Source organism: Onychostoma macrolepis, chromosome 17 (assembly GCF_012432095.1).
Source record: "Onychostoma macrolepis isolate SWU-2019 chromosome 17, ASM1243209v1, whole genome shotgun sequence".
NCBI classification, from domain to species: Eukaryota; Metazoa; Chordata; class Actinopteri; order Cypriniformes; family Cyprinidae; genus Onychostoma; species Onychostoma macrolepis.
In genome coordinates, this window is record NC_081171.1 from 28184241 (window position 1) to 28206906 (window position 22666).

At 36.2% G+C, this 22666-nt stretch overlaps 1 protein-coding gene and 1 non-coding gene across 4 annotated transcripts in view; one reads left to right on the top strand and one right to left on the bottom strand.

Moving 5' to 3' along the window:
- The window catches only part of prkd3 (protein kinase D3), a 101138-nt gene that overhangs the window by 70650 nt on the left and 7822 nt on the right, over positions 1–22666 (top strand). For 2 of the 3 annotated variants that reach the window (XM_058748521.1, XM_058748522.1), the window contains 8 exons: positions 6943–7074; positions 9083–9240; positions 11190–11382; positions 11483–11554; positions 11646–11829; positions 13718–13841; positions 15318–15395; positions 18915–19206. In XM_058748521.1, coding sequence (XP_058604504.1) covers positions 6943–7074; positions 9083–9240; positions 11190–11382; positions 11483–11554; positions 11646–11829; positions 13718–13841; positions 15318–15395; positions 18915–19206 — 1233 coding nt within the window. The remainder of the gene's footprint in view (positions 1–6942; positions 7075–9082; positions 9241–11189; positions 11383–11482; positions 11555–11645; positions 11830–13717; positions 13842–15317; positions 15396–18914; positions 19207–22666) is intronic. The other variant, XM_058748523.1, reaches the window with a different exon arrangement.
- Positions 12368–12442, bottom strand: trnaa-agc (transfer RNA alanine (anticodon AGC)). Its single transcript has one exon. It is a non-coding gene; the product is annotated as a tRNA-Ala (tRNA).

Here is a 22666-nt window from a genome sequence, read left to right on the forward strand (position 1 = left end):
CAAGCGGGGGGTTTAGGTCCGATAATTAACACCGCTGTTTTTTCAGAATTTAGCAGTAAGAAATTACTCGTCATCCAGTTCTTTATATCGACTATGCATTCCGTTAGTTCCTCAATTTGGAACTTTTTGCAAAGTTTCGCCGGGCCGCAAAGAAATATAGATCTGAGTATCATCAGCATAACAGTGAAAGCTAACACCATGTTTCCTGATGATATTTCCTAAGGGTAACATGTAAAGCGTGAAAAGTAACGGCCCTAGTACTGAGCCTTGAGGTACTCCATACTGCACTTGTGATCGATATGATACCTCTTCATTCACTGCTACAAATTGATGGCGGTCTGATAAGTAAGATTTGAACCATGCTAATGCACTTCCACTAATGCCAACAAAGTTTTCTAGTCTATTCAAAAGAATGTTGTGGTCGATAGTGTCGAACACAGCGCTAAGATCCAGTAGAACTAATAAAGAGATACAACCACGATGAGATGATAAGAGCAGGTCATTTGTAACTCTAATGAGAGCAGTCTCAGTACTATGATACGATCTAAATCCTGACTGGAATTCCTCACAGATATCATTTTTCTCTAAGAAGGAATATAATTGTGAGGATACTACCTTTTCTAGTGTCTTTGACAGAAAAGGGAGATTCGAGATCGGTCTGTAATTAACTAGATGGGGTCAAGTTGTGTTTTTTTTTTTTTAATGAGAGGCAGCCAGTTTGAAGGTTTTGGGAACATATCCTGATGACAATGACGAATTAATAATAGCCGAAAGAGGATCTTTGGCTTCTGGAAGCACTTCTTTTAGTAGGTCTAACATACATGTTGTTGGTTTAGATGATTTAACAAGTTTGTACAATTCTTCCTCTCCTACACTAGAGAATGAGTGGAATTGTTCCTCAGGGGATATATAGTACACTCACTGATGCGATACTGTAACTGAAGGCTGTATGGTTACAATTTTATCTCTGATAGTATCGATCTTGGAAGTAAAATAGTTTATAAAGTCATTACTGCTGTGCTGTTGGGAAATGTCAACACCTGCTGATACTTTATTTTTTTGTTAATTTAGCCACTGTATTGAATAAATACATGGGGTTATGTTTGTTTTCTTCTAAAAGAGACTAAAAGTAATCAGATCTAGCCATTTTTAATGCTTTTCTGTAGGATAGGGTACTTTCCCGCCAAGCAATACGAAATACCTCTAGTTTTGTTTTCCTCCAGCTGCGCTACATTTTCCGGACTGCTCTCTTTAGGGCGCGAGTGTGCTGATTATACCACAGTGTTGGAGTCTTTTCCTTAATCTTTCTTAAGCGTAAAGGAGCAACCGTATCTAAAGTGCTAGAAAAGAGAGAGTGTATATGTATATATATATATATATATATATATATATATATATATATATATATATATATATATATATATATATATATATATATATATATATATATATATATATATATATATATATATATATAATACTCTCTCTTTGCGCAGTCAGGTTCGTTATTTCAAATGTAGACGCAACAAGCACACACACTTCTGCGCCGCATTACTGCTCTGACAAGGTTTTATTTTCGCCATCCATGCCATAGGTGCAGATTTAAATATATATATATATACAGTGAGGAAAATAAGTATTTGAACACCCTGCTATTTTGCAAGTTCTCCCACTTAGAAATCATGGAGGGTCTGAAATTGTCATCGAGGTGCATGTCCACTGTGAGAGACATAATCTAAAAAAAAATCCAGAAATCACAATGTATGATTTTTAACTATTTATTTGTATGATACAGCTGCAAATAAGTATTTGAACACCTGAGAAAATCAATGTTAATATTTGGTACAGTAGCCTTTGTTTGCAATTACAGAGGTCAAAGCGTTTCCTGTAGTTTTTCACCAGGTTTGCACACACTGCAGGAGGGATTTTGGCCCACCTCCACACAGATCTTCTCTAGATCAGTCAGGTTTCTGGCCTGTCGCTGAGAAACACAGAGTTTGAGCTCCTCCAAAGATTCTCTATTGGGTTTAGGTCTGGAGACTGGCTAGGCCACGCCAGAACCTTGATATGCTTCTTACAGAGCCACTCCTTGGTTATCCTGGCTGTGTGCTTGGTCATTGTCATGTTGGAAGACCCAGCCTCGACCCATCTTCAATGCTCTAAATGAGGGAAGGAGGTTGTTCCCAAAATCTCGCAATACATGGCCCCGGTCATCCTCTCCTTAATACAGTGCAGTCGCCCTGTCCCATGTGCAGAAAAACACCCCCAAAGCATGATGCTACCACCCCATGCTTCACAGTAGGGATGGTGTTCTTGGGATGGTACTCATCATTCTTCTTCCTCCAAACACGTTTAGTGGAATTATGACCAAAAGTTCTATTTTAGTCTCATCTGACCACATGACTTTCTCCCATGACTCCTCTGGATCATCCAAATGGTCATTGGCAAACTTAAGTCGGGCCTGGACATGTGCTGGTTTAAGCAGGGGAACCTTCCGTGCCATGCATGATTTCAAACCATGGCGTCTTAGTGTATTACCAACAGTAACCTTGGAAGCGGTGGTCCCAGCTCTTTTCAGGTCATTGACCAGCTCCTCCCGTGTAGTTCTGGGCTGATTTCTCACCTTTCTTAGGATCATTGAGACCCCACGAGGTGAGATCTTGCATGGAGCCCCAGTCCGAGGAGATTGACAGTCATGTTTAGCTTCTTCCATTTTCTAATGATTGCTCCAACAGTGGACCTTTTTCACCAAGCTGCTTGGCAATTTCCCGTAGCCCTTTCCAGCCTTGTGGAGGTGTACAATTTTGTCTCTAGTGTCTTTGGACAGCTCTTTGGTCTTAGCCATGTTAGTAGTTGGATTCTTACTGATTGTATGGGGTGGACAGGTGTCTTTATGCAGCTAACGACCTCAAACAGGTGCATCTAATTTAGGATAATAAATGGAGTGGAGGTGGACATTTTAAAGGCAGACTAACAGGTCTTTGAGGGTCAGAATTCTAGCTGATAGACAGGTGTTCAAATACTTATTTGCAGCTGTATCATACAAATAAATAGTTAAAAATCATACATTGTGATTTCTGGATTTTTTTTTAGATTATGTCTCTCACAGTGGACATGCACCTCGATGACAATTTCAGACCCCTCCATGATTTCTAAGTGGGAGAACTTGCAAAATAGCAGGGTGTTCAAATACTTATTTTCCTCACTATATATATATATATATATATATATATATATATATATATATATATATATATATATATATATATATATATATATATATATATATATATATATACTCTCTTTGCACAGTCAGGTTCGTTATTTCAAATGTAGATGCGCAACAAGCACACACACTTCTGCGCCGCATTACTGCTCTGACAAGGTTTTATTTTCGCCAGGTGCAGATTTATGTTTCTGCCGGTCAGTGCCCACTGCCCTCACACTGCATAACGCGCACTTGTAATATCTGAGAGAGAGGGAGAGCATCCTGTTTTGTTCACATAAAACTGGACGCGCTGGCGGCGCTCTCTCTCACTCACTCATATAGTGAGGGAAATCCACCTGCGATCCGAGCGGAGAGGCTACTCACGGACTGAATATGCGCTCTGCAGTAATAACGTGATCGGTGTCTATGGACTACGGTCCACGCTGATAGCTGTTCTGGCACTTCCAGGGCAGTTTTTTAGTCCTCATCTCCATAAACATATATAATATAGCAGTAGAGCTTCACCATCTTAAGAGAACGTGCTTCATTGCTCAGAGTCAGAGCGCTTTGGAAAGAAGTTGGAAATGGTGCGGCCGAGGAGCAGGGAAATCTATTTAGAGCACCTTATTGTATTAATGAAAATGTCGATATATGGCGCCAGATATCGATTCTCGTATCGCATGGAGAAGGATCGCGATATATCGCCATATCGATTTATTGTCCCACCCCTAGTTTGCAGATGGACTATTTTGACAATGCCTTTCATACTTTTCTGGGCCTTTACAGTGTTATTTACTTGGCAGTCGATGGTACAGTCACAAGCCTGTCAAAATATCTTAAATTGTGTTCCGAAGATGAACAAAGCTTTTACGGGTTTGGAAAGACATGGGGGTAAGTAATTAATGACAGAATTTTCATTTTGGAGTGGAGTAACCCTTTAAATTCCCCCTTTTAAAACAACACATTTTCAGCGTGACTGTCCAAAGTAATCAAATAAAATTTAGTGATAACATTACCTTGAAATCCTCATTGTAGAACATCATCGTTATATAGCTGTTACTAATGTCTAATTTCACAGAGGGAAAAGTCACAAGGAACAGCCGTGGTCGAATATTATTTCAGAATTAAATAAATGACCGAGTCGACAACGAGTCTATTCCTGTGCTGGAGGCGACTCTGAATCTAGGGCTATTCAGAGTTGATTTGAGGAATCAACTCTTTTGGAGTCGACTCCTAATCACTACTCTTTGTAGTGTTTTTCATAGTGTTGAATAAGGTTACCACTTAATTAACATTATATTATCCAAATTAATGGCTTTTTATTGGATAAAATTCACATTAAATTCATTGTTAGTTGACTTGGTTAAAATCAATAATTAATCAGATGTTACCAAAAATAAGCATATTGTTTGTTACGTGAAAGAAACCTGGGGAAATTACTATTCTTTTAAAATCAAATATTTGGAAGATACACTTGGTAAAACATCAGATTTTCTATTCAAAGTCACAGAAAGTTTGAGTTGACCAACCACAAAAATTCTGAACAAATCTGATGTAAGAAATGTATCTGTTCAGGGTCAGTTGAAACCAAAATTATACAGGACTTCTTTAGGACGGCTTAGACAACTAGTCTTCCAGGCAACCCACCAACGAACAGTCAACTTTCAAGCATGCAGTTCACTATTTCCTGCTAATGAAGGTTTTTGTAAACACAGCTTTGTGGTTTTTTACCACTTCTGTGTGTTTGCAGCGTAAAGGTGCGTTTAGACTTCTTTTCACAGACTTGACAAATATGAAATGCTTCACAGTCAAATTATATCCCGGATTTGAGTTTTGGAGAGCTAACCAAGTTTTTTGATACAATAAATGTAAAAACCTGAAACTGTATATTCCAAGTCTTGAATTGATAACTGTTCTTTTAAATTCAGATTCTTAAAATTACAAGCCACAATAAATAAATAAATAAAAATGTAGCATGCCATAACCAATATTGTAACTCTGAAGTACTCTTCTGTGCTTTTGACCTGATGTCAGATCACTTCCCTCCCATTCCGTCAAAATCCTGGGAATGTTCACTACAAAGTTAATTTGGTGCTATATTAGATTGATGTCACATTGTTTGTGAATTTGTTGGGTGTCACGCTGACCTTACTGAATGTTTTGCTCTTATGCTACAAAATGGAAAAAAAGAAAGAAAAAGGAAAAAGGTAGGAACTCTTAAGTAACTTAAGTGAAAACTGGGTGTGCATTTATAGGTTTTGAAAATGGAACAGTTTTGCATTTGAATTGCTGATAATTTTAAGAAAAACCATCCACCTGTGACACAGTGACAGAAATCTAGGACACAGTTTCTTTCTTTTTTTCTTCTTTTTTTTCTTTCAGAAATGGGAGATTGCACATTGTTTGCCATGCACCAAATGTTTCCTGACCTTGTACTTTCATTTTAGCAGTGCACTTATGTACTTGGCAGATGCTTTCTCACTCACTGACTGACAAGAAAATGTTAATGGTGTATGTGTGTATCAGACTAACCATGTGCCTGATGTTTCTAGCCTTTCACCAATACTGGAGCACAGGCCCCAATCAAAAGGTTCCTCTCTCTCTCTCTCTCTCTCTCTCTCTCTCTCTCTATATACATATATATATATATATATATATATATATATATATATATATATATATATATATATATAGCTTTGCAGTGCAGAGTCAAGCTGCTTTGTTGCTGACAAATGATAAAAGACATTTGTAGGTTTTACTTAAATTACCATTTACCATTTTAGGTCAATGCAGTTTTGTTTTCTGTCTTATAAAGTAATCCATTACTGTTTAGGTGAGAGATCATAAAAATAATACATGAAAAGAAATCATGAGGACTGAAATGTCTGAATAAATCTGAACTGAAAAACTGCAAACAAATTCAGACCTCTTTGTTAATCTGTTTGTCAGATTAGATCAAGAGTGATTCTGGCATCATTAGTTCTCTAAACAGCAAACAAACTCAAAATAATTGCTGAAATGTTATCAGTAATCAGTTGTTCGGTAATCTTCGTTGTCAGACAAGGATTTATCAGTAATATTCTACTGTGGCGCACAACACTATTTCCCTGTAAAAAATGCTCTGTCGGCACCCCTGGACTGAACAGTAATATTGCCAGTGCAGTCACAGTGTGTGCTACTCAAGTCTGCCAGTCATGTATTAAGGTAAAACCACAAACTATAAAACAGGAACTGCAGAAACAGCTGAAGTGGCATGTTGTTTCACAAGCTTACAAGTTGACTTTCTCATCACAGACATGAAGTGATGTTCAGTTCTTTCACTCTCTGATTCATCCTCGTGAATAATCCAAATGGACTCATTCCAGTCTGAGTCACATCAGTTTATCACTGACCCTGGATCAGACTAAAGGACAGCCTTGTGTAGTTGCACCTATGCTTTTGCCTTCAGGAGATCAATCTGCTCGTCTCTCATTGGTCTGTAGACCGCTGACTAAAACAAGGTTGGACCAGTTGTCAAAAAACATATAAAACAAGTAGTTTCATTGTTCTTTGGAATGTTATGAAACATTATGACTGCTAGACTCCTAATTATATGCTGCTAATGCTGACTAATATTTTATATGTATCTTGTTCTTTTGTTTTATTTCGTTCTCATTTGTATTATTTTGCTCAGTGTTTTGTTGCATCATCCATTCTTCACCTGAGTTGCCCTTTAAGTTGCATTTTGATTACAGCTCAAGCTACAGTGGAAGACTTCCAGATCCGACCCCATGCGCTTTACGTTCACTCCTACAAAGCGCCCACCTTCTGTGACTACTGCGGAGAGATGCTGTGGGGACTTGTCCGACAAGGCCTCAAATGTGAAGGTAGCAGCCATATAAGAACATGTATTGAATTTTAAAGAAACATTTGCTCACTTCTTCCCCAGGGGCCATTATTATAACATATGAAGATTTTAGTATGTTGTGTTGTGGGTAGAATGATGGTGTTATGACTATTTTTAAGAAAAACTAATATCAATCAAGTGAGTCTAACACTGCCTCAAACAGGCTGTTGCCATGACAAACAGTACACTTTTATGTTTTTCTGTCAGCTGTGCATGAGAATCTTCACAATCTCAACAATCATGTCTCACAATTGTGATTGCTGGGTGTATGTTCATGCCCCTTTTGTGCATTAAAAAGTTTGTATTGTTTTTAATATTGATGACATACAATGTCGTCTTATTTTGTTAAAGTAAATAACAGTTTGATTCTAGTATATATCAGGGCCACGAGTTACATAAGCTACAGAAGTTAAAAAGATACATGCATACTATGAATAATAAAAACACTTAAACATTTATACCACTAGTCAAAAGTTTGGAATAATTCTTTTTCTTTTTTTTTGTAACTGAGTACCAATAGGAATTAAGCACCAAATCATACATTAATCATATCAGAATGATTTCTCCAATCATAGAATTCAATTAATTTTGAAAATATAATAAAATGAAAATATTATAATAACATTTCACAATATTACTGTTTTCACTTTATTTTTGATCCGATAAATGCAGCATTAGTGAGAATAAAACTTCTTAAGTACAGGTTCTTAGGTCCTTGTTGTCATGAAATCATGAAAATTAATTGTTTTTCTATTTTTTCAGGATTCTATGATGAAATGAAAGGTCAAAAGAACAGCATTTATATGAAATCAAAATCTTTTGTAACATTATAAATGTCTTTTGCTGTCACTTTTGATCACTTTTCTTTAATTATTTTATTTATCTTGCTTACTCCAAACCCTTGAATGATATTGTCTCATGGTTTCCACAAAAATATTAAGCATTAAGCATTTTTTCAGCATTCATAATAAGAATGTTTTTAGCAGCAAATCATCATTGACGTCTGAATCATGTGACACTGAAGACTGGAGTAATGATGCTGAAAATTCAACTTTGATCACAGGAATAAAACTTTTTTATTATTATTATTGTAATAATATTTCACAGTATTACTGTTTTTACTGTATTTTTAATCAAATAAATGCAGTCTTGGTGAGCAGAAAAGAGTACTAAAAACATTTCTAAAAAGCTTAATTCTTCAAAAAATTGTGTATTTGCCATTTCAGTAAAATAGACTAAAGTAAATGAAAATTACGTAACAAAGTATTGACTGACTAAAACAACAACGCAAAAAGAACACTTTGTAAATGAATCTGAATAAAGGTATTGTTGTGGTTCTTCGTGAGTCTGAAACTGCTTTAAAGATCTGTGATCGAGTCTGACTGGAGGCGATGGATTCAGACATGCGGCGAGATGTGTCAGTGCTGCCATCGGTTCGGCTTTGAAGTTGAAATCAGGGGCTGTTTGAATGGAACCCAGTGTTTCTGCCAAGCGCTGGATGTGACATTCAAAAGCTGCATGAAGATTATGGGCTCCAGTTGTAAGAAGCCACACTGATGGATACAAGCTGTTCATATATAGAGGCATGCTAAAGCACTTTACGCTTTTAACTGTTGTGAATGTGATTTAGAAAAGAAAAAAAAAGAAAAAAATCAAGAAATTTAAATCTGAAATCCCCACCCAGTCCACAGGAGATTCATTTGATTTCTAAGTAGGTATCTAAACATGGTTAAGTGCCCATATGTCAGCGAGTCTGAAAAGAGAAGAGGGAGCCCTCTGCTGGAGTTTAGGAGTAAAACTTTGATGAAATTAGCCTTGTGTTTGTCTGTGTGTCATCTTATCTTCAGTCCTTAAACCTTATGCTTGATTTTTATCTTCTTGACCATTTACCTTATCTCTAATAATATTCTGATCTTGCTTTAAACCAAATCCAATTTTTTTTCCTGACACTAATCCTGAACACTAAAGCTTTCTTTGTGGATTTTTAGGATGTGGCCTGAACTATCACAAGCGATGCGCCTTTAAGATCCCTAACAACTGTAGCGGTGTAAGGAAAAGACGTCTTTCTAATGTGTCTCTGCCCGGCCCATCGCTGTCTGTTCCTCGTCCTGCTCCAGCAGAGCATGCTGTCGTGAGCCTAGAAGAGGTAAGGAATGATTTTGTTCAACATTTGCATTATTTATTTATTTTACACACTATTTATAGGTTTTAAATAACATGACAGTAGATCTTTCTTTCTTTCTTTTTAAATAATACAAAAAATATTTGGACAATTTCTAGTGTCCAAATAGTATAACTACACCTGTGATTATTCTGCTAGCTTACCTGTGTAAACTGATTTCATACATTGACAGACAATCACCTGGACACAAGCTTTTTAAAAGTGTTTACCAAATTTTAACCATAGGTATTTATTTAAGAATATCAACCAAAATGGTTAAGTTCTGAGATAATATGTGACCCTGGAGCATAAAAGCAGTCATAAGTAGCACTGGTATATTTGTAGTAATAGCCAACAATATATTGTATGGATCAAAATTATCGATTTTTCTTTTATGCCAAAAATCATTAGGATTATTAAGTAAAGAGAATTTTGTAAATTTCCTACCGTAAATATATCAAAACTTCATTTTTGATTATTAATATGCATTTCTAAGAACTTCTCAATATTTAGATTTTTTTTTTTTGCACCCTCAGATTTTCAAATAGCTGTATCTCAGCCAAACATTGTCCTATCCTAACAAACCATACATCAATGGAAAGCTCATTTATTCACCTTTCAGTTCTAAAAATAAATGACCCTTGTGACTGGTTTTATGGTCCAGGGTCACATATAGTCTAGTATAATTTGAGTTCTAGTATAAAGCAGGAAAATTACATACTCTTTGGATGTGACACAAATATGCAAATGCTTTTTATGCTTCGCTTGTTATTAATTTATAGTTTATACTTAACAAAATGGCTTGAAAGGATATGCATTGTTTTAGAGCGATCACCTCATATCAGCCCAAACCCAAACATGGCATGTACACTGTGTCCTTTTAGCTGTCTCACAATATCCCTCTTAGACACTCTACTTTTGCTTGTATGTTATGCTTATTTTATTTCAAATATACTCCTCTCGAGGCCTGACATTGTGTTTGCTGTCCCCGCCAAACCATGCAGATGTATTTAAAATGTTGTGAAATATCACAAACTCAGCTCTTTAGACCTAATGAAATGTTCTCCACATAAGCTTAGTATAACATAAGAAAGGAAAGAAAGTTATTTTGTTTTTGACCCCTGTAAAAAGGTCAGATCAGTAATTTTGTGATCTCTCCCTGTCATGTCGAGTTCAGGGTCCGTGTGAAATCCTCTGTGGTTGAGCAGCTTTTATTTGAACTAAGTGGCCAGTTTTTAAACATTCTTGAGAAGAAGCAATGCAATTCTCAGTTCTCTATTTGTTCACTATAATTAATCTGAGCTGTCATTTACAGAATTCAGTAAAGTAATGTGTGCTGTGAAAAACTGAATCATTAAAGATAATTTCCTCTGTGTTACATTCATATAGATGGATATAGATGGCTGCTGTACTGCGTATTCTTGCATGTACATCTACTATGAAAGCACTAACGTTCAATGGTTTGGGATCAGTACGATTTTTTTATTGACAGAATTCTCTTGTTTTCATCAATTGAATGTGAAAATAACAATGTGAAATATAATTACACTTTAAAATGACTGTTTTCTATTTGAATATATTGTAAAGTGTAGTTTATTCCTGTGACGAAAAGCTGAATTTTCAGCATCATTACTCCAGATCCTTCAGAAATCATTCTAATATATTGATTAGAAATTGAAATCAGTTGAGCTGCTTAATGGTTCTTGTAAAAACTATGATATTTTTAACAACATTTATTTGAAATAGAAAATGTTGTAACTGTAAAAATCTTTACAGTCACTTGTTAGTTAAATGGATTCTAAAAGTACTTACTTGTCTTACAAAATCGCACTTGTCAAACTGCTCATACTATCTCTGTGGTCTGCAGTATGCATGCTGTACACGGTATGTGAATTACAGTAGTCAGTTTTTTGTTACTTTGTTCTCTGCTGCAGCAGCGCCCCCATCAGGAGCCAGGTAAGCGGATACCATCATGGAGCGGCCGGCCAATCTGGATGGAGAAGATGGTGCTGGGGCGGGTGAAGGTCCCTCACACCTTTGTCATTCATACCTACACCCGCCCCACCATCTGTCAGTACTGCAAACGGCTGCTCAAAGGGCTTTTCCGCCAGGGCATGCAGTGCAAAGGCGAGTATCACCATCTTCCTTTATGCTTTCCAATATAGAAAAGAATTCTAGACAAATGTAGAAGAAAAAAAAAGTGATCATGAGGCGTTTTCTTCACCAGACTGCAAATTCAATTGCCACAAGCGATGTGCTTCAAAGGTACCAAAAGACTGTCTTGGAGTCTTCAATGGAGGTATGGTCATGGTTTTCAGCCACATCCAACTAAAATGAAAAACTTACTAATAGAAACATCATTACGTAGGTTTACTGTATGTTTCTTTCAGAGCCGGCCAGCCCAGGTCCTGACTCTGATACCACGATGGAAGTAGACAGCAGTGATGTGAACAGCGATAGTAGTCGTGGTCTGGACGATTCCGAGGAACCTACCACTCCAGAAGACAAGATCTTCTTTATGGACTCCCCCTTCATGGACCGTGAGAAGGATGAAGAACCTGTGAAGACCATCAGGTATATGCTCTGGATAATTATAAAATGCCTGCACCCCTTTACCTAAATTCACTACTTCAGACGTGCCCTCCAGAAGCTTGCGTTCTGCAAGTGAACGGCGCATTATTGTTCCATCCCAAAGAGCCACAAAATCACTTCCACTTACTTTTGCCTTAACTGTTCCCTGCGGGTGGGATGACCTGCCCAACTCAATCCGAGCAGCTGAAATGGCTAAAAACACATTTCTTCCATCTACACTTGACACTCTAACACACTAGCACTCTCTATTAAATTTCTATTTTATCTACTTGTTTTCTTTTTATTTATAAAAAAAAAAAAAAACTTGACTCTCTAACATTTGCACTCTCTATTCTGTTTCTATTTTATCTGCTCTTCTTTTAATTAAAAAAAACTTGACCCTCTAACACTTGCACTCTCTATTGCATTTCTGTTCTATCCATTTACATTTACATTTACATTTATGCATTTAGCAGACGCTTTTATCCAAAGCGACTTACATTGCATTCAAGTTACAGTTTTTACATTTTTTATCAGCTCTTGCTTTCCCTGGGAATCGAACCCATGATCTTGGCGTTGCTAGCGCCATGCTCTACTAGTTGAGCTACAGGAAAGCTGACATCCACTTGTTTACTTTTTATTTATTAAAAAACTTGACCCTCTAACATTTGCACTCTCTATTCTGTTTCTATTCTATCTACTTTTCTTTTCTTTTATTTATTAAAAAAAGCTTGACCTTCTAACGCTAACGCTAACTCTCTCTATTTTATTTATATTCTGAGTGCTGCTTTTCTTTTTATTTATTAAAAAACACAACCCTCTATTTCATCAACTTGTTTTCTTTTTATTTATTAAAAAACTTGACTAACATTTGCACTCTCTATACTGTTTCTGTTCTATCTGCTCTTTTTTTATTTATTAAAAAAATTTGACCCTCTGACACTAGCACTCTCTATTGTATTTCTATTGTCTACTTTTCTTTTTATTTATTAAAAAAGCTTGACCCTCTAACACTAACAATCTCTGTTCTATTTCTATTCCATCTACTTGCTTTCTTTTTGTTTAAAACTTGACCCTCTAACACTAGCACTATATTCTATTTCTATTAAATCTACTTTTTTATTACAAAAATACTTGACCCTCTAACACTAGCACTCTCTATTCTATTTCTATTCCATCTACTTTTCTTTCATTTATTAAAAAAACATCTATTTCCATTCTATCTACTTGTCTTCTATTTATGTATATAAAAACTTGACCCTCTAACACTAGCATTTTCTTTCCCTTTTCTACTCTATATACTTCTTTTCTTTTTATTTATTATAAAAATATTATAAATTGACCCTCTTAAGACTAGCTCTGTCTTCTATTTCTATTCTATGTACTCTTTGTTATTTTTATTTATTATAAAAAAATCTTTGCTATGTGTACTGCATTGGACTAATTGAGACTTGTATATTGTTGCACTTTTATTGTTTCGATTTGTTTATATCGTCTCCATTTGTAAGTCACTTTGGATAAAAGCATGTAAAATAAAATAAAATATTTTTAGAAACAAAGGGATAGTTCACCCAAAAATAAAAATTGTCATTATTTACTTACTTTCAAATTTTTGCAAACCTATATAAGTTTCTTTCTTTTGCTGAAGACAATGTGGGTAACCAAACTGTAGTATTTCTTCATACTGTGGAAGTCAGTGGGCACCAACAACTTTGGTTTGGTTAGAAAGTCATACATGTTTGGAGTAACTTGAGGGTGAGTAAAAGATGACAGAATTTTCATTTTTGGGAGAGTTAAACCTTTAAAGTCAGAAGTTCAGAGTTTAAATTTTCTTGATCAATGATCCACATCAGCACTATCGATCACTGCCGTTTCTCTTATCTTCTTTAAGCCCCTCTACCAGCACCAATATCCCCCTGATGCGAGTGGTCCAATCCGTCAAACACACCAAGAGGAGGAGCTCCACTGTGGTCAAAGAAGGATGGATGGTGCACTACACCAGTCGAGACAATCTTGTGAGATTTTATTTCATATTCACACGTTTGTTTATTTTCGCGGTTTGTGCATTTTGATAAGAAAGCATCTGCTAAGGGCATAACTGTATTACAGTGATGAAGAATTACTAACTGCAACTGCTACTTTCACGATAGTATATGGTAACTTTTCCATTAAAAAGCTTTTTTTTTGTGGTGTAGTGTGACAAAATGCTTCATTGCTGTTTTTATGTCACATTTTTGCTGATTCATTTTAGTGAATTGGTTTGTTTGGACAATTTATGTCACAAACTGGTTTAAAATACAGATTCAGAGACTAATCTGAGTCATCAGTAAGGTTCCCAGAGCTCTCTTTGTGTCATTTTAAGTCCTTTTTTTTGTTGCAAAATAAATATGTAGCTGAATACTGATGTTTAGCGCTATTGTTTGAATGCAGTTACTCTTAAAGGGATACTCCACCCCAAAATGAACATTTTGTCATTAATCACTTACCCCCATGTCATTCCAAACTCGTAAAAGCTTTGTTTGTCTTCGGAACACAATTTAAGATATTTTTGATGAAAACCGGGAGGCTTGTGACTGTCCCATTGACTGCCAAGTAAATTACTCTGTCAAGGCCCAGAAAAGTATGAAAAACATCATCAGAATAGTCCATCTGCCATCAGTTGTTCAACCGTAACGTTATGAAGCGACGAGAATACTTTTTGTACGGAAATAAAACAAAAATAACGACTTTATTCCTGCGACACAGGGATGCACTGTTTGCGTTCAAATCAAAGCGTAAATCGACGTGTAAGATGTATCCCTGTGTCGCGGCTGACATAGAAGAGTTTATGCATTTTTCGTCCAGGGGATATTCTCCAAAATCGCGCTACAGTGATGCAGAAGGAAACGTTACGGTGCCTTATTGTTGAATAAAGTCGTTATTTTTGTTTTATTTAAGTACAAAAAGTATTCTCGTCGCTTCATAACGTTACGGTTGAACAACTGATGGCAGATCCTGGGCCTTGACAGAGTAATTTACTTGGCAGTCAATGGGACAGTCACAAGCCTCTCGGTTTTCATCCAAAATATCTTAATTTGTGTTCCGAAGTCAAACGAAGCTTTTACGGGTTTGGAACGACATGGGGGTAAGTGATTAATGACACAATTTTCATTTTGGGGTGGAGTATCCCTTAAAGACAGATAAATTACGGCTATTATTTATTAAATTATATAATCCGATGTAACATTTTTGTGAAATTTTGCCTAGTAGTTCAATCAAAAATAACAATTCTGTCATTATTTATTTATCCTTATGTTGTTTCAAACCTGCATGATCTTGTATTTCTGGAAGGCAAAATGCAGTTTCATAATAAGTAGCCTAAACCTTACACTAAGACTTCTTATACATCTTGATGGCATCATAATTAATTTGCATTAAATGCCCTTTATATCATTGTGTTTTCTCACAACTTTCCTGAGTTTTGAAATTAGTCAAACCTGTTTTGCCCTCAGAGAAAGAGACACTACTGGAGACTGGACAGCAAGAGTCTGACTCTGTTTCAGAATGACTCAGGAGCCAAATATTACAAAGTAGGTATTATAAGTATTCTTCTTCTATTTTCTGTTATAAGTATTCTACTTATATTTACTAAAACAATTGTTGAGGTTTATGTTTAAATGATATTCTCTGTTGATTAAAAAATTGACATTCATGTGTATATTTTAATGTTATCGAGAGCAACCTTTAGAATAACCCCAGAAATCATAATATTGCTCATATACTTCTAACGAACCTGATTATGCAGCGGTCCACCTTTGATCTTTGTAATGTCAAAACATTATAATTAATTGCTCATTTCATACAGCTAAAGCCAGTAGTATTTTCCCCTCTCACATTCACCGCTGAGGTGTCTGGCAAGTACCACAGAATACCCCTCCTCCTCTGCTTCAGCTTTGAGCTAAAAGCCATTCAGTAAGAGGCAGGAAGTGTATCAAATACACTGTGTAGTTATATGGTTAATGCAACTGTATTACTATACAGGTTTGTGATAGTGGTACAGCAAGTTTGGTGGTAGATCATTTTAATACCTTACTTTTTTCAGATATTCAAGCATATGTGTTCATATGCTTAAAATTTACTTAATTTACTTAAGATTTACTTTTAACTGTTTTCACTCAGAAATCGAGATAGAGAGAGAGAGAGATATATATATCATTGTCCTGTTGGAAGATCCAACCATGGCCCATTATAAGATTTCTAGCATGGACAGTCAGTTTTTAATTTTTTTATCTGTTATTATTTGATAGAATCCATGATGCCATGTATCTGAACAAGATGTCCAGGACCTCCAGCAGAAATATAGGCCCATAACATTATAAATACAGCAATATATTTCATTGTACACATGGGGTAGTTTTTTATCCCTGTGTGCACCAAACCCATCTTGAGTTTTTGCTGTTAAAAAGACCATTTTTAGTTGTATCTTACCATAGAAGCCAGTCCCATTTAAAGTCCCAGTACTGTCTAGCAAATGAACATGCTGGAGTTTGTTTTTGTATGAGAAGGTTTTGATGAGACTGTGATGTAGGTGCTGTTTGATTTATTTATTTATTTATTCATTTATTTATTTATTGAGGCTTTCTGACACAAAGGCTCAACTATTTTCTGCAATTCTCCAGGTGTGATCCATGAAGAGTCTTTGGCCACTCAAACTATCCTCCTCGCCTTGCTTTAAGACAAAATAGACTCACGTCCTCTTCCGGGCAGATTTGTAACATTTTATGTTGATTAGAAATTCTTAATTATTGCCCTGATGGTGGAAATGGACATTTTCAATGCTTTAGCTCTTTTCTTACAGCCACTTTCTAATTTGTGAAATATTCTTTGATTTTATGATCAGTGATTAAGGGAACTTGCCCTTTGTGTTCCTTCATATTTATATTTCTGTGAAACAGGAAGCCATGGCTGGATAATTTCATGTTCCTAGTCACTCTGGTGTGCTAAAACATGGAAATATGAATGGAAATATGCTTTAGAGATATTTTACTCATAAGAATTAGGTACCAATAATTGTGGCCATTGTTTATTAGAGAAAAATAATTTTCATAATGTGATTTCCCCCCAATCATTGTTTTACTTTAGTTAAAGGTTAGATTTTTATTTTTTATTTTTTGAATGAATGAATGAAAGATAAAATGTGTACTACCATTCAAAAGTTACATTTTTAAGCAATTAATAAATGTATATACACAATACACCATATGTACGTTGTATCAACTGGTTTAAATTTAAATGCTTATACATAGTAGTTAGACACGTAATATAAAGTATGTCCAAACTTTCTGTGACACTGAGGACTGGAGTAATGATACTGAAAATTCAGCTTTGCATCTAAGGAATAAATTTAGATTTTGTAAATATTTTTGGTTACACATTTTACACTGCTAGTTGACATTTAGTTGCAAAGTTAATGTTTTTTGAAGGTCTAAAGTGGACTATCAAAATAAATTGTTACTATATTTTCAAACAGAAAATAGTTCTTTTAAATTGTAATAATATTTCACAATATTAATGTTTTTACTGTATTTTTCAAATATACACAGCCTTGGTGGGTAGTAGAGAGTTTGTGGGCACTAGAGAAAAAAAAAAATCATACCGACCTCAAACTTTTGAATGGTAGTGTATGTATTTTGACTCCCACTGGGAAATCAGCCATGGTTATATCTTCAGTAACGTTCACACATCTGGGGATGTGAAGGTCATATTGTCATAATAAAATCTAAATATTTGTAATGCTTTTTTTAAGTTTAAGAACTTGTGTGTTTCTGTGAATGTTTCTGTAGCAGCTCCAGTGTTCCCAGCTGTAAAACTAAAGTCAGGAAACCTCACCACCCTGGGTGAGACTTCAGGGTGTGTTTAAGACTGTTTTACACACCACTTTATTATCAGCTTGGCGCTCAGCTCGGATCTTAAATTCTAAAACAGATACTACTTTGAAATTTTGACAAGAATCTATATTACCGGCAAGCTTACTTTGTTAGATTCACTGTTACTAAAGCACTACATAATTCTAAACAATAACAGTTTGTTAATAAAAACCATCTCCATTTCTGTCCTTAGCTTTATTGTAAAGTTCTCAATTTTTCTCAGTCAAATCAACTGTGAGGTAGTCAATAAGAAAAAACACACTTCTCAGCACAATGAGTAAAGTATATGATTCCCAAAGCAACCAATGTTTTATACTTAAAGTATAGTGTAAGACATGATCATGCATTTGATTTTCATCTATAACTTAACAGAACGGGTCAGATTTGCACATTTGGTAATCATAGTGTTCTCTTTTGAAGATAGAAGCCCTGTACTTTTGGTTTTTGGGTAAGGGGGTTCCAGGCCTTTCTCAGGATAACCACAGCCCACCCCCTTAAGTGTGACCACCTCCTACATAATGTATCGGTGGCTAGAGTAAGACTTGCCTACACACTCATACACGTATGCACACGAGCGCTGCCCTGTAATCATGGAGCTCTTCATAGGGTTGGGTCACATGATTCACCCACCAAACCACAAGCACTTCATCTCATATTCAGAGGAGACCGCAGGCATAGCATTTGCGCTGATTGGCCACAGCTACTGTTTTTCCTGTCTCATCTGAGAGCAAGTTCGGGGGCTGGGCAGAAGGTGGACTCTTAAGAGACTGTCATAATCAGACTTGGCACATTAGGCTCTGCGTCGTCAGTGAAGATAGAAGCTTAACCCTAGACTGCAAGCTTGGGCTGCATTCGCAGACAGTGCTATTTTTGATATATGTGATAAGGAACATTTGAGAGTATCTTTTTGAACCTGGAGGAACCACATGGACTTGGAAAGCGACTGCCCTTTACTTCTCATCAGTGAGATCCTGGTCACTTTGAGAGTTGATGAACTCTGCGAACTCTGTGAGGCAAATTTTGAACTGGACTGGACATTTTAATTCAACACCACATGGATTAATTTAATGACTCATTTCCAGACCCAAAGAGCAAATGCGAGGTTGTTTAATTGGTTAAGCGATCTTATCTAGCTGTCACTGAGTCAGCGTCTAAATTTCTGACTCATTGTCTGACCCACAGGAGATTCCCCTGTCAGAGATCTTGCAGGTGGAGGTTGCGCGCGACTTCAGTAGTTTAGCCCTGGGGGGCAATCCGCACTGCTTCGAGGTCATCACCGCCACCATGGTGTACTATGTCGGGGAGAACACCGGCGGCCCCCACCTCCACATCCACAACCCTGCGCTGGCTGCCGGTGGCGTGGGGCTGGAGGTGGCCCAGGGCTGGGAGAGGGCCATTCGCCAGGCCCTGATGCCCGTTCCAGTAACACCACAGCCCAGCGTGGGCGCCGCTGCGGGACAGAGTAAAGATCACAGTGAGTAGCAAAGTCAGAACTCTGTATTTTACAAGTCTTTTAAAAACATGTGAAGTGAATCTTCGTTTTCATCCATGAAACAGAAAAGGAGATATTTAACAGAATGTACATACTGCTGTTTTACATACAATTGGTAAATTATACCAAAAAAAAAAATTCAAAAGTAGTCCATATGACCATATGATTTACTTTGAAACTATTTTCACTCAGGAATTGCTAGTACATTTCACAGATAATTACAAAGAAACAGCCAGTAACACACTGAATTAAACATAAAATGTTGAAGTAGTGAACTAGTATTTTCTTGTTCTAACTTAACTTAATTTTAATTTAATTTAATTTTTATTTTATTTTGAAAAATATTTGTTTACAGTGATTGTTTCAAGCCATATGAAAAGACCAGAATTGTAGATTTTGAACACCTGGCACTTCATGATACATGAAGCTTGAGCATAATTTCTTTTTTAGGTAAACTGTCTCTTTAAGGCTTAAAAAGATCACCCAAAAATCATTTACTCACCCTCAAGTTGTCCCAGACCTGTTTGAGATTCTTTCTTCGGTTTTAAAGAGGAAGCAGTCAGTCAGGTTTACATTATTTAGTAAACTGATTGCTACTTTCATAAAAAAAAATATTAGACACGATTAATGTAAGCATTTTAAAGAATAAGAAGGATGTTTTGCACACAGAAAGGATCTATCACAGTGTGCGAGTACCGCATTGAAATGTCTTTCATGCTGTCTTGTGCTTGAATGGCTAAAAACACTGTTTAAACTGACAAGACTAAACTTCCTTGAGGAAGCAGCACTAGCCCGATCATTCAGGTGATTAGTTAAACACTGGAGCATCCTGTTAACAGCAGGCAAGATAATTGTATTCGCAGGTAAACATAAAATATGCTATATAACACTACTGATGACGAGCCGGTGTAATGCAAATATGTCTGACATAACAATAAAATGTGACATGAACGATATTGTATGAAGCAGTATTTGTTTATATCATGTTGTGCCAAAAGTTGGGGTCAGTATGTTTTTGAAAGACATAAATACATTTATTCAGCAAGGATGCATTAAGTTGATCGAATGTGGCAGTAAAGTGACTATTTTAACGCTCTTGAATTGTTCATTTGTGGGTCACACTTGAGTTGTTCGCGGTCAAAACTGACCGAACACCCGAAATGTAATTTTTTTTATTTTCAGTAAAATCAATTAATATATTTTTGTTCCATAATATTTTTAATTTGTTTTATTTTGTATTTGAGAGAATTTCATGGTTTTCCCATTGAAAATAAGATTTTGATATTACTTTTCAATTATGGCAGTATTCCGTGTTAAAATAGAGACAATGCCTTTAAAATCAAATTTTTGAAGTCAGATTAGTGCCATCTCGTCAGAGTAAAAAAAGAAAAGCATCTGCAATTCCATGCTTTAGCCACTAGATTTCTATATAGCTCTATATAAAAGGCTTATAAATTCATTAGTTTTTTTTGGCATAAAGACTTATTTCTGTTAAGTTGTGGATCTGGATATATATTTAGACATTCTCAAAGACAACTTTTTTGTAAAGGTTTAGATTTTTTTGTTTGAAATGTTAACTTTTGCATTAATTTTACTACAATCAAACCTGAATACAGAGAAAGGCATTTCGTTACACATAACATCAAAATTCAACAAAAATGTACAAAAAATGAACAGGAATGCTTTATCAGAGATTAATCAATCGGTTTTCAACCTCTTATTTGAGTTTTCTGGCTCAATTTTGCCATATTCTTACAGCGACACCAGTTCTTTTGTGTGTGTGTAATAGTATGTTGTGTGTGTGTGTAAGTGTGTGTCTGTTTTGTACTCTTGATGTTTTAGTGTGTAACCCCTTCCTTGGTGTTTGTGTTTTGACTGCATTTTTGGCCAAATTATTGATTTTATTTCATACATTTTCAGAAACATGCTTTGTGTTACAGTCACACTAATTCATGTATGTGTGCCTGTGGGGGGCTGGGGGGTGGGCGGCAGTGCTTAATTTGTAAATTTCGAGGTCCCGGAACAAAGCGGGGTGACGGATCCGGCATGTGATTAGAGGAGGGAGAGGTAACAGAGCATTCAGCCGATCACATTGGTGGGCAAGCTTAAGTGATTAACAGCGTGCATCAGTTGCTTTTATTAGGGTTCGTACATAAAAAAAAAAAAAAAAAACTGAAAAAGCCATGAAGTTTTGAAACCGCAATTTCCAGGCCTGGGAAAAAAAATTAATAATAAAAAAATAATAATAATAATGGAATTTTATTTCACAAATCACTGTTATAGAGTTATAATTAATCCTGTCCAGAATTTCGTGGGGATTGTGTGTATATCACATAGTTTTACTCATCCCCGCAGCTTTCAAATTTATAATGAGGGAAATTCCTGCAAACATTTATTTAATATAGCAAGGAGGTTATATGAGTAAATAAATCCACACAAACTTCAGATTAAATCAATCATTTGAAAACAGCGTGAGTGATTCAGCTGGACCGCGCCTTCTCTCTTTCACGCTCTCAAAGCGGCTTCACATCAGCGCATCTCGTCTGCAATACAACGAGCTGCTGCATGCTGTCGCTGATCCAAGACTTTCGCTCGCATTTCGGGACAGTTGACAGAATTGTCACTTGCTTAATCGGGTCATTGTTGCATCGTCACAAAAATGCACGTCTTTTTAAGCCAATCGGTACTCGCGCACTCCAGAGGCGGTCTCAAGGCTAAGCGCTCAGTCACATCCAAAGCCGCCCAGCAAGTAGTATCATATTGAGTTATTTTTCGTAGTTTGTTGTTGAGCCTAAGTGGCCAAATACACACAAAATTACGCAAAAATGGCCGTGCTGGCGAATATCGAGGTTTTTTCTTAAGTAAATGTGAACAGTTGAGAAAGAAAACGCATGTGTATAGGCTATTGGATCCGTGCATGTCTTCTGAGAGCAGAGAAATTCACAAGTCTTTTGTGCGCTCAGGTTCTTTATTTCAAATGTAGATGTGCTGTAAGCGCAGTCATTATAGAGGATTTTTCATATTTGCACACTATAGGTCAGCACAAACATCTTTCATATTGGTGCTTGAGGAGGGTGATCCGACAAAATGAGGATCGGATTTTCCGGCACAAATTAAGCCCTGGTGGGCGAAGTGTGTCTATTTTGCACTCTTGATGTTTTAGTGTGTCACCCCTTTATTGCTGTGCACTCTTTTTCTGCATCGTGAATGATTTGTAGATTGTACACACAAAAAATTCGTATTTTTGCGTATTTCCCGTTCATTTCCAATGGCGGTCATTTGACCGCGAACAACACAAATGTGACTACTTTTTTTTTTTTACGACGATTTAGCTTTTTCAAATCTTTTTTTTTTTTTTTTTTGGTGGTCACATATCGACTGCCATGCACGTCACCAAGTTTCGTACCATTCTGATGAAGTAGCTATTTTTAAAAATTTTAAA